The sequence below is a fragment of the Carlito syrichta genome, unplaced genomic scaffold (genome assembly GCF_000164805.1).
Source record: "Carlito syrichta isolate Samal-C Ts95f unplaced genomic scaffold, Tarsius_syrichta-2.0.1 Scaffold100633, whole genome shotgun sequence".
In the NCBI taxonomy this organism is placed as follows: domain Eukaryota; kingdom Metazoa; phylum Chordata; class Mammalia; order Primates; family Tarsiidae; genus Carlito; species Carlito syrichta.
In genome coordinates, this window is record NW_007044729.1 from 31002 (window position 1) to 44628 (window position 13627).

Consider the following 13627-nt stretch of genomic DNA (forward strand, 5'->3'; position numbering starts at 1 on the left):
TCCGGCGATCCTTCCCCCTCAGCCTTCCAAGCAGCTGGAACTACAGGCGCGCACTACCATGCCTGGCTAATTTTTTTTTATTTATTGTAGAGATGAGGTCTCGCCAAGTTGCCCAGGAGGGTCTTGAACCGCGGGCTCAGGCAATCCTGTGTCTTAGTTTTTAACAAGAAAGTTTAAAAAGTAAAAATAGATTAATATTAAAAGCTTATAGAGTAAGAATATAAAGAAACTATTTTTGTGCAGCTATGCAGTGTTTGTGTTTAAGCTACATGCTATTACAAAACCAAGACGTTCTTTAAATTTTTTAATTAAAATTAAATGAAATTTTTATGTTGTAAAAGTTTATGAAGTAAAAAGTTACAATAAGCTACATTTAATTAATTATTGAAAAAAGAAAAATATTTTGTATAAACTTAGTGTAACCTAAGTATACCGTGTTTAAAATCTACAGTAGTGCACAGTAATGTCCTAAGCCTTCACATTCACTGATCACTCACTGACTCACCCAGAGCAACTTCCAGTCCTGCAGGCTTCATTCATGTTAAGTACCTTATACACTCGTACCATATTTTTATAGCTTTCTTATTTTTAGGTATGATTAGATACACAAATATTTAACATTGTATCAGTTACCTACAATAGTCAGTAAGGTAATATGCTGTATGGGTGTGTAGCCTATAGGAATAATAGGCTATATACTAGGTAACCTATGTGTATAGTAGGCTGTTCCAACAAGCCTAGTGTAAGTATACTCTGTGATGTTCGTATAACTACAAAAATCACCTAACAATGCATTTCTCAAAACGTATCCCCATAGTTAAGTGACATAATGACTGTATTTGGGTAGGCACTGATTTAAGCTTTTAATGTAACTGGCTGACTGTAATATAATGATATATACTCAAAGTCCTGCAATTCATAATATAATAATAACAGTAATAAATATTTATCAGGGGACTTTCATGTTCCACATTTCCATTATAAAGTAAGTTCCATGAGGGCAAGGATTTTTATGTTTTGCTCACTGCTGTCTCTAGTATCTAGAACAATTCCTTGTTTTATATATACAGTAGTCCCTCTTACCCATATGGGGATATGCTCCAAGATCCCCAGTGGATACAGGAAACTGTGGATAACACCAGACCCTATATATACTCTGTTTCTTCCTATGCATACATACCTGTGGTAAAGTTTAATATATAACTTAGGTTACAGTAGGAGATAAACAGCAACAATAATAAATAGAACAATTACAACTATGACAGCATCACTACTCTTGCACTTTGGAGCCAGGGCCATTATTAAATAAAATGAGGATTGTTTGAACACGAGCACTGCAATACTTTAGCAGTCAATCTGACCATACCAGCTACTAAGTGTCTAACATGGGCAGATAGTGACAGTTGCTAGACAAAGGGGTGATTCACTTCCTAGGCAGGAGAGAGCAGGGTGGCAAGGGACTTCATCATATACTTAGAACAATGTGTTTTTTTTCATTTAATATTTTTGGTCAGTGATTGACTGTGGGTAACTGAAACCACAGAAAGCGAAGCCACAAATAAGGGAGGAGTTACATATATATGTGTAATATAGTGACTAAACGAAAGAATAAACTAACCTGTGACTTGACTACTTTTATGAAATTGAGGCACGGAAAGGTATAGTAAGTTGCCTAAGATCACCTCGCTGTTGGTAGAGGAACTGAGATTCAAACCTATATAGTCTGATTTTAAAATCTGTGCTCTCAACTGCCTTTGCTTTCTGTTGCTTCTGTTGTGTCTAGAGAAAAAACTACACATTAAAAAACTTTAATAACTAGAGTTAGTTATTAAAAGGTTATGATAGTCTGTAGTGCACAGCTTCCTACCCTCAGCAGTATTGACCTTTTTAGCAGATATTTTGGGGTGGAGGGCTCTCCTGTGCATTATAAAATGTTTAGCAGCATCCTGGCCTCTCTACCCACTACCCATAACACTCCCCTAGTTGTGACATTCAAAAATGTTACCAGGATTGCCAAATCACCACCAGTTGAGAACCACTGGTCTAGACCTACACATTAAAACATCTCTGAGGGAAGTCTGAAACAAAAAATAAACACTGGCATCATATGTAGAAAAGTTTGGACTTCCTGCTAGGCCACAGTGAGTTCAGACACAAGATGGGAATTAGTTTGTTCTGTGACCATAGTTATGTTTAATAACAAGACCTGAGTTTTACCCTTTTTATAAGGATTCCTCTCGGAATACAAGTTTATATAAAAACGATATATTTTTCATCTTCAGTTTTTATTTACAACGAGCATAAAATCTCTGGCAAGAATTTTTTTAAATGACACATTGTTTTATTATCAAAGCTTCATATACATTTTTAGTAGTATAGTGATATGTTAGCTTGTAATTTAATAGTATAGTAAGTCTTGCAATAATACGTGTATTTCTAAAAATCACCTCACTGTGCAGAATCTGACAATGAAAAACACAGCTTGTGGGGAGAAGGGGTTTAGGAGCACACTACTCAAAACCTTCCTTAGGGACACACAAGAATAAAAGCAGGAACCTAATAAACATGGTAGGACAGTTTTACATGTGTTAAATGGTCAAGAAATACAAAAGCGCTGCAATAAACATGATATTTGAGCTTGAAAAAGACCTGCAGTTTGTTTGTGGACGTGGGCATTGAAATGATTTCAGCGTGTGAATTATTAGAAAGTACTGGAAGGAGGATTGTCTGAAATGGAGTGGAAAGTTGTGGTTGGGAGTGTTTCATCAAACAGGCGATGAACTGAAGTGGTTGGTAGGTGTTTGAGGTGTGTGCAGATACATGTTTTGTGTATTCCTATGTGGCTGGGTTTTGTTGGGTGCAGTTTTTGTTCATCTAGTGTTTCTCACAGACTAAATCATGCATAAGCAAGTACCAAATTTGTGTTATGCTCAAATAGTTCCCTGATGTATGAATCATGTTGAAACATGTTTGTGAATAAGCATTATAGAACTGATCATTCTTCTTTATTTTTTTCAGACTAGAGAATATAGTTTATTGAGAAAGAGGAGATTCACCTCCCCAAGGTAGGGGAGGGAGCCAATCCAGGAAACATGTCCTGGCCATAGCTCAAAAAGAACATGGCCATACCATAGCTTAGCAAGGCAATGGCTGATAATTCTTTTAATCTAAATTTTGAGGTCCTTAAAAAAAAAAAACTTGTGAGCTATAGAAAAGACTGGCACATATAAGATGAAAATATATAACTTGTAAATAATACAGGGACAGACTTTGGTAGAATTGAACAAAGCACGACTTTTCCCTTTGTCACCTCTTCTTTGTGCTGAGGACAGTGATCGGGACCTAACAGTGGTCCAGCCACCTCTCATGATGTCAGGTGCTGTATCTATTAAAAATTTTCTATGTATTAACAGAGATGACTTCATAGAAATCTTTTTTAAAGACAGACTTATTTTGATTTTTTTTTATATAACTTTCATTTAGTGGCACTTTGTTTATTTAAAAACTCATTATTAGTTTCAGTGAATGATTTATAAATGATGTTTATCCTTTACCATTACAATACCTTAAGGTACAACATTAATGTAAAAACGCATTGTAAATGGTAACATGATAATAAGGAATGAGTTTGAAATTTGAAATAAATTTTAAAATATACAGAAAGTATATAAAAATATATTTACACAAGAATAGTGAGTATTGACAATCCTTTTAGGTAGTGGAAATCACTGCATTTAAATAATTAAGGCTGAAGTTGATATTTTGATTTGACATACTTTTAATTTGTTTTTGATTAAATGGTGAGAGAAAAATACACTGAGTTTTTCTAAGTATGTTGTTTTGTCGGTGATGACAGTTTTTTTTTTTTTCCATTTTAATTACCGATAAAATCTGTCTTCCAATTATATAGAAATTTCGGTAATCTTGAGTTTTACAAAGTGAATTATACATGTATTTTTTTAATTGGTAAAACTAAGAGCCAAATTTTAGAAGTATTGTATAAGAACAAATGAATAAAGAGAGGATGTCTTTAGATTACAGTTAAACATATGTACAGTGGGGAAGGGTATGTCTTTCATTAAAAAATAGTAAAAGACTTAAGTGTTAGAGTATCCTTGTAGATTTTATATGAGCTTTCATGTCAATTTAATATTATAACATTAAGCAAAAGAAAATATACTTGATACATTTGAAGATGTAAAAGAACAACATAAATATGCTCATATCATATATCAGTTTTAGTCAGTAGTCTTTTAATTAAGAGCATTCAATGATTTTTATTTAGTTAGTCTTACTTTAAGACATTGTGATCTTAAAGTGCCTAGACACTAAAAATGTCAATTGAAATTGCATTCATTTTTGAGGAAAAGAATGTTTGGGCTTCTCGTTAATTATTCATTGTTTAAATGTGTCCATTGCCCTGCTTATCTGTCCAGTTTGTACCCAGATTTATTTAATGTTAAAAAGGTCAGGGTTGTACCTTAGCCCTAAACCACTCCGGAGCCATGTTGTAGTAATTTAGAGCCCAGAACATTTAAGATTGGAGTCTACAGTATTCCTCTCAGACAAGATGACACAACATAGGGAAATAATACAATCACTAGAGGATTATTTGCATATTTCTGTTCTCACACGTTTTTTATACTACCATCCGTTCTTTATTATTATTATTTTTTTTTTTTTGAGTTGGAGTCTCACTCTGTCACCCAGACTGGCGTGCAGTGGCCGCTCCTGGCCACCACAGCCTCGACCTGCTAGGCTTTGGCGATCCTTCCACCTCAGCCTTCCAAGTAGCCAGAATTACAGGCATGCACTACCACGCCTGGCTGATTTTTTTATTTATTGTAGAGATGAGGTCTCGCTGCCCAGGCGGGTCTTGAACCCGCGGGCTCAGGCAATCCACTCACCTCAGCCTCCCAAAGGCACGGGATTACAGGTTGAGCCACCGAGCCCGGCCCGTTCTTTATTATTAAGGTGTCTAATTCCTGCCACAGGTTGCTCCTCCTCTCCCTCACCTCCACCTCCACCACCCCCCCCCCAGTGTGTAATTCTCTGTTAGGATATCAGAATTTCCATAGTTGTACACATTTGTAGTATTCATCATGTCTGAATACTTCAGTATTTTCCACTTATCTCCAGAGGCTATATAATTATTCTGTTATCAATGTACTACTGTTGATTACATAAACTTATATCCCACATGAGACCTAGGTTTCCACTATTGGAGTTTTTAAAATCAGCAGTAAGAAAATCACCTGCATGCTTTTTATATAGTGAAAATACAACCACATGTATCTAAACTCACCAATTTTTAATACTTATTAAATATATCTGTAAAAAATCAAAACCCTCAAAAAACAAAACAAAACAAAACAAAAAATGAGCCGGGCGTGGTAGCGCGCGCCTGTAGTTCCAGCTACTTGGAAGGCTGAGGCGGAAGGATCGCCGGAGCCCAGCAGGTCAAGGCTGCGGTGGCCGGGAGTGGCCACTACACTCCAGTCTGGGCGACAGAGTGAGACTCCAACTCAAAAAAAAAAAAAAAAAAAATCAAAGCCACCACAAAATAATCTAGTAGTCTTTTGTGCTTCTTAGACCACTTAATTTAGTGACTAACAGAAACCCTATGTTCCATTAATAATTCTATTGTTAGAATTTTCAATATGTAATATTAAAAAACTGTGTCTATACCTTTATATTAATATGCTTTTGATTTTATTTAATGAGTAAAGTTTCAGGTTACCAACACATAAATTTGTTTACAGATGATTATATTATTTAATATGTCAATGTATATTGCATTATTTGTTGTTGGATTTTTCTTTTTTTTGGTTTTGATTTTGTTTGGTTTGGTTTTGGGTTTTTTTTGAGTTGGAGTCTTATTCTGTCACCCAGGCTAGAGTGCAGTGGCATGCTCACGGCACCCATAGCCTCGACCTGCTGGGCTCAGGCAATCCTTCCTCCTTGGCCTTCGTGTAGCTGGAACTACAGGCACATGCCACCACACCCTGCTAATTTTTATTCTAGAGATTAGGTCTCACCATGTTTCTCAGGCTGGTCTCGAAACCCTGGCCTCAGGCAATCTTCTTGCCTCCGCCTCCCAAAGTGCTGGAATTACAAAATGAGCCACTGTGCCTGGCCTGTATATTGCATATTATTTGAGGCATGTAATATTTTGAATTTAGATAAAGTTCATTATAGAGTTGTAGATAGAGTTTTTTTATTTCTTTTCAAGAACACAGGTTGGAGACTTAATTGTATCATTCTACCTAGAAGAAATAGTATTTCTTAGGCAAACATCTTATTCTCCAAAAGTAGTCATTCTTTAATTCAGAGCAATTTTTAAATAAACATAGTAAATAGATGTTTCTGTTGCTTTACACTTCATTTACTTAAAACTTTTGTTTCTTCTTTAGATTTCAATTTCTTTTGTGGCATACTTTCCTCAAGTATAAGAAAAATCAACCCCATTACTTTATCTATTTAAAATTTCTTTTGTAAAACAGAAATGTCATCAATTCCTGTTCTTTCTGAACCTTATATTTTTTGATGTGCTGGTGCTTAATAGTAGTACTGTTAGATTTTTTTTTTTCTCTATATGTGAATTTGGCATTAGTTTTCTGTGATGTGCCCACATTGGATCACAAAACATGGGGGATAGGTAAATACTCATATGTATTTTTTATGGCCCACTTACGAAATGTATAATACAATGATTATGAACCAAATCAATTTAAACTTTGTTTATAAAATAAATACAAAAAAATGAGAAAAGGGCTGATCGCTGTAGTTTATGCATGTAATCCTAGTGCTTTGGAAGGTGGAGGCAGGAAGCTCACTCGAGCTCAGCAGTTTGAGACCAGAGCCTGGGCAGCTTGTCAACACAAAAAATTAAAAAATTAGCTGGGCATAGTGGTACGCACCTGTAGTCCCAGCTGTTCTGGAGGCAGGGGCAGGAGGATCACTTGAACCCATGAATCTGAGGTTACAGTGAGCCGTGATCATCCAGCGTGGTTGGCAGTAGCATTTCCACATACCCATGCACAGTAGAGAACAGGAAAGGTGTATTTAGAAATCTCAACAGGATAGGGGTTTGGATTTCATTTCCTTTGTTCACAAGCTTTAATGTTATAATAAAGAAATGGGCATTTAAGTACCTACATATTCTCTTTTTCTTTTATTCTTCTTTCAGCCATAATGAAAGGAAAGTGACCTGCAAACATCCAGTCACTGGACAACCATCACAGGACAATTGTATTTTTGTAGTGAATGAACAGTAAGTAAAGAGCTTCTTGGAATGCCTGTGTTCAAAATGGAGTTAGTATTGAAATTGCTGTTATCCATATTTAATTCAGTACAATTTAACAGTATCTGGGCATTTGCAGTCAAGTATAATAACAGAATGCTAGCTGTTTGCTGTGTATCATATAGCAAACCGACTTAAAAATTTTCCTAAGGAAATTAATTTCAGAAGCTGTTTTAATAATACTTCAAACCCAGGTAGTAAACTAAAGAGCCCAGGATGCAAGCTTAGTCTGATGATTAAACTAATTTGAATTTTTTCATCATGAAATCGGGATGGTGAGAATTACCATTTTACAGATTTTTATAAGCATCAAATGAAATATGTGTGAAAATATTTTATGCATAGCAAAGCTATTCACAGATATTAATTATTGAAATTGTTAGTGTTTTTAATATTCGATAATCTTGTAATTCATGTTAAATTTTCTAGTTGGATGACCAAGTAGAATATCGTAATAATGCCTATTAAAAATAAACATGATATTGACTTATTTGGAGCTCAGGAGAACTATTAGCTTAAAGTCGTAAATATGAAGCTCTGACTCTAGAGTAACAAGGGCCCCAACTACTGTGAAAAAGTAGGACACCTGCATTATTAACTCTAGAGAAGTAGTATTATAAACCAGCAAATTCTAACATTTTGACATATTTTCAGGACTGTTGCAACCATGACGTCCGAAGAAAAGAAGGAACGACCTATAAGTATGATAAATGAAGCTTCTAACTATAACTTGGCTTCAGATTATGCAGTGCATCCAGTGAGCCCTGTAGGCAGAGTAAGTTATTTTGCTTACATTAATTATTGAAAAGTAGTAGTCAGCATCTATTACTAACACTCATAATGGACTTAGAATTATAGAATAATCATTGCAGTCTTACTACTACATGAATTTTAGTTATATTGGAGTTAATTGATAAAAGAAACAATACCTGAAATGTAAAGTAAAAAGATTTTAATTTAATGGTTTAAATTGTTTAAAATACTGAGTTTAGATTTTGAATAATTTTACAAATACAATGTGTGAAAGAATGGCTACTTTTAAATTTGAAAGATAAAGTTTAATATAATAGCCTAGAAATAAAATTTTCTGACTATAAAAATGCTTAGAGTGCAGTGACATTTTTCAGCAAAATAGTTGTAATAGAAAATTACGTTTATTGTAGGGAAATGGATAATAGATGACTCTAATAGTATTTTAAAAGCCTGTTAAGGTTTTTAAAATAAAACTGTATAGCCGGGCTCGGTGGCTCAGCCTGTAATCCCAGTGCTTTGGGAGGCTAAGGCGAGTGGATTGCCTGATCCCGTGGGTTCGAGACCCGCCCGGGCAACTTGGCGCAAGACCTCGTCTCTAAAATAAATCAAAACTTAGCCAGGCATGGTAGTGCGCGCCTGTAGTTTCGGCTACTTGGAAGGCTAAGGCAGAAGGATCGCCGGAGCCCAGCAGGTCATGGCTGCGGTGGCCGGGAGCATGCCACTGCACTCCAGTCTGGGCGATGGAGTGAGACTCCAACTCAAAAAATAAATAAATAAATAAATATGTATAGGATATGACAAGTAAATATAAACGTTAAAGTCGTATAACTTCCAATTACTAAATAACATAAAGCCAACAGTATAACTGAGCATAATGCTTTATTAACATTTTAATTAAAATCTAGAGGAATTGATTAATGAACTAGATCATTGTCTGGAAAGAAAGTTGGACCTGTGCCTTACATTTTACACCAGAAATTTTCCAGATGAATCTGTTATTGAAATGTTAAAAACAAAACTATAAAAGCACTTAGGAAAAACAGAGATTTAAAAACAAACAATGGCAAATGGGCTTTTTAAATATGATATAAAGGCAGATAGACTTTTAAAATATGATACAAAGTCAAGAAGTAATCATATAAAATAGTGAAAACTTCAACTACCTGTAATTGTCATGCATGCAGAATACCTGCAATTCATATACAAATTAAAGAATAATTTCTTTATAATGGAAGAAGTGCCGTGAATCAATAAGAAAAGAACTGGTGACCCAGTTTTTAAATGGGCAAATTATGTAAAATCAATTCCCAGGAAAGAAAATGGAATCTACTCTTAAATATATGACAAAGGAGGCCCGCCCCATTCATAATATGAAAAATGATCATTAAAATCAGAAGAGGGCGGGGCGTAGTGGCTCATGCCTGTATTCCCAACACTTTGAGAGATGGAAGCAGGAGGATTGTCTGAGCCCAGGAGTTCAAGACCAACCTGGACAATTTGGCAAGATCGAATTTCGACAATAACTCACAAAGTTAGTCAGGCATGGTGGCACACGCCTGTAGTTCCACCTACTTGGAAGGCTGAGGTGAAAGTATTGCCTGAGCCCAGCAAGTCAGGGCTGCAGTGGCCATAATCATGCCACTGTACTCCAGCCTGAGCGACAGACACCATTTTCACCTATCAGGTTAGCAAAGGTCAGAAAGTTTTAGAGTACAGCACACTGACAAGAGTATGGGTAAATAGGCATCCTGTTTATATAGCGAACTCTAAGAAATAGTGGAACAGCCTGAGCCCGCGGGTTCGAGACCCGCCTGGGCAACTTGAGAGACCTCATCTCCCAATAAATCAAAAAATTAACCAGGCGTGGTAGCGCGCGTCTGTAGTTCCAGCTACTTGGAAGACTGAGGCGGAAGGATCGCCCGAGCCCAGCAGGTCGAGGCTGCGGTGACCAGGAGTGGCCACTGCACTCCAGTCTGGGTGACAGAGTGAGACTCCAACTCAAAAAAAAAAAGAAAAGAAAAGAAATAGTAGAACAAAACAGTGGGCAGTCATTTGAGAAAGAAGATATTCCATAACCGTGAGAACAATTATTTTAGATGGATAGACCCACACATACAGTTACTGGTTGCCTCACATAGTTCTGAGTGGGGTGGACTGGTCATTGTATATCTTTTTTATACTGTTTTAAAGCATTATCTATTTGAAAGTAAAATAAAATGTATTAAGAACATGTGCCTTAAGAAAAATATTGTTGCTGTTGGACCTTGGCATTCTATTCTGTATTCATAAAACTTCACATGAAATATGCTGAATTTTCAAAGATTCTAGATAAGTGGAAAAACAAGAAATAAGTTGTTTTATTTTATAGAGAAGTTCACATTCAGCTTCATTGTTTTTATGTTTGTTGGTTACCACTACCATTTTGCCAAAATAAACCTTCATGCTAAACATAGCAGCATTTTAAAAGATTGTGTATCCTTATGGGTACTTTCACAAATACAGTCAACACCATCTGTCTGGTGTCATTCAAGTTCAAAGTTGTCCATAAAAAAGAAAACACTGCATGACATTAACCAGATCTTTCCAGTCTTGTTTTGAGTTGATGTGATATGTTTGTTTATATTTAATATCTGAGTATCTTTCCTTCGACTGAGTAGTGTTAACTTCCTTTCATTGAACCAAACCTGTTCAATGCAGATATGGGCCAAGTGTGGTAGCTCACACCTGTAATCCCAGCACTTTTAGAAACTGAGGCAGGAGGATTGCTTGAACCAGGAGTTCGAGACCAACCTGGGCAACATAATGAGACCTTGTCTCTACAAAAAAATTAAAAACTTAGGTTGGTCACGATGGCTTACACTTGTAATCCCAGCACTTTGGGAGGCAGAGGCAAGAGGATTGCCGGAGTCCAAGAGTTCGACACCAGCCTGGGGAACTTGGCAAGACCTTTTCTCTACAATAAATCCAAAACTTAGCCGGGCGTGGTGGTGTACACCTGTGGTTCCTGCTAATCTGAGGCAGAAATCACCTGAACCCAGCAGGTGGAGGCTGCAGTGACTGTGAGCGTGCCACTGCACTCCAGCTTGGGCATCAGAGTGAGACTCTGACTCAAAAAAAAAAAAAAAAAATAGTGGGGCGTGGAGGCACACACCTTTAGTACCAGCCTAGGAAGGCTGAGGCAGGAGGATCACTTGAGCCCAGGAAGTGGAGAGTACAGTGAGCTGGGATCGTGCCACTGTATAGAAGCCTGGGAGACGGAGCAAAATCCTGTCTCAAAAAAATTAAAATTAAAAATTGAAATTAAAAAATAAATACGGACATAAAGGAGAAATTTCTCTCATTTTCTTTATTCTTTAGATTTATTAATTTTTACTCAAGGTGTATTCATTTTTATAGCTGGTAGGATAAAATACTACCACATACAGTATCTTTCTAAAAATTGTGTATCCAGGTTTTAAAGAAAAGATTGCAAAGCACGTGACATCCTGGGTAGGAAATTTTTTAATGCAGAATTCTTTCACTTGAAACAACTAAACCAACAAAAGTGGAATTGTAATAATTTATCTGAAAAAACTGAAGTCCTGCAAGTCTTGGGAAAAATCTGAAAAGTGATTAAAATTAAGAAGATGAAAATAACACACAAGCCGGGCTCAGTGGCTCAGCCTGTAATCCCGCGCCTTTGGGAGGCTGAGGTGAGTGGATTGCCTGAGCCCGCGGGTTCAAGACCCATCTGGGCAGCGAGACCTCATCTCTACAATAAATAAAAAAATCAGCCGGGTGTGGTAGCGCATGCCTGTAATTCCGGCTACTCGGAAGGCTGAGGCGGAAGGATCGCCGGAGCCCAGCAGGTCGAGGCTGCGGTGGCCGGGAGCGGCCACTGCTCTCCAGTCTGGGCGACAGAGTGAGACTCTAACTCAAAAAAATAAAAACAACACATTTTTTATCATGCTTTTTTTTCTCTTTAGGCTTCTCGAGCTTCAAAGAAAGTTCATAATTTTGGAAAGAGGTCAAATTCAATTAAAAGAAATCCTAATGCACCTGTGGTCAGACGAGGTTGGCTTTATAAACAGGTATGTTTATAGTTTTCTATTTGATGTGAAACATAGGACAGAATTAGAGGGAACCTTTTGGACTGAGTGTACCTAAGACAGTTATATAAAATCAGAAAATTAAGAAGACCTGTGGAGAAGTCACTCAGATTCTTGGACCATTTACTACCCCTGAAAAATGTCAAAGGAATAGTGACAACAGAACAGGGAGTAGACATGAATAAGAATAGAGAGTGTGTATGTGTGTTTGTCATGGATACTTCTAGATTTAAAATTAAATATATGGTGTATGAAAATGTTAGGAATGCTAAAAATATCTAAGCAGAAATATGTTTTAAATGTCAAAATAGGAAAAAAAATGTAAAGATATTCTTCATTTTTCTATTCATATACAAATTATTAGAGGAATATACAATTATATACCTCCCTATATTTATAGAGAATCTGATAATAATTCGAGACTTTTTTATTTTCTTCTTTGTTTGCTCATCCAGGGTTCATGCTCAGAGACCCTGATAAGTTTGAATTTATGTTGTTGCATTGACTGGGAAACTTGATAACTAAGCTTTTTTGGAACCTTATCATTAGTTTTGGAATGAGAAAGGATGCATGTACATTACCTCCTTGGATTTTGATTTTATTTAATTCCTTAGAGGCCGTTTACTTTCCTATCTGCAGCTGAGTTTCAGATAAATGACTATCAGCTAACTGACTTCAGATTAGTGACTACCAGATAACATACTGAACCCTGTCGTTCTCTGTCTGCTTTTGTCTCTCTGATTCTACATATGTGTAGGTGATTCAAAGCAAGTTAATTATTAGTTCATTGATGGTGCCAGTCTATTCTGTTAAATTTCGATAACTGCTTTCAGATAACCTAATAATTTGTATTCATTAAAACTCATAATTTTTACTTAAAGATCAGTTATTATATTCTAGCTCTCTAGTATTTACTTATCCAATCTGAAAGATTTTTGTACATTTAGTTTATAATAGAAGAATTTCTCCATACATATTTTTAAGCTAATCTTTCTAGTAAGTCCAAATAGTTCAGTGCAATATTGACTCTAATAGAGGATATGACACTCCTTATTTAAAATAGCTTTTGTTCTTGTTTCCTGATCCTTTATTTATTTATTTACCTTTTTTTTTTAAGCTAGTCAAGTGAAGCAGTGGCAGTGGAGAAGGAACAAAGAAACCCATAACTGGTTGTGATTAATTAGTTGTAAATACCACTGCATTTAGACCAGCTCCTTGGTTTATTTAGTATTGCAAAAGTGTTACCAAGTAATTTCTCTAACAAAAATGTTGATTTTGTGATATGTGTGACTTATAGAAAATATTTGTTTGCAGGGACAATTATCTCTACTGAAAAAAGAATACAATTAAGAAACTGAAAATACAATTTTTTTCTTTTTTGGTCTCTTTTTTGGTGTAATTGTCAATTTTAAGGATACATTTTTTACTTTGAGAGATTTTACCCATGCTAATTTCTATAGTTCTTAATTCATTATTAGATAAT

The 13627-nt window shown here is 36.0% G+C and overlaps 1 protein-coding gene across 2 annotated transcripts in view; it reads left to right on the forward strand.

Moving 5' to 3' along the window:
* PLEKHA5 (pleckstrin homology domain containing A5) overlaps nt 1-13627 on the forward strand; it is a 143797-nt gene that overhangs the window by 12691 nt on the left and 117479 nt on the right. For both annotated transcript variants that reach the window (XM_008064322.1, XM_021715462.1), the window contains exons 2-4: nt 7190-7273; nt 7958-8078; nt 12022-12126. In XM_008064322.1, coding sequence (XP_008062513.1) covers nt 7971-8078; nt 12022-12126 — 213 coding nt within the window. In that variant the 5' untranslated portion in view covers nt 7190-7273; nt 7958-7970. The remainder of the gene's footprint in view (nt 1-7189; nt 7274-7957; nt 8079-12021; nt 12127-13627) is intronic.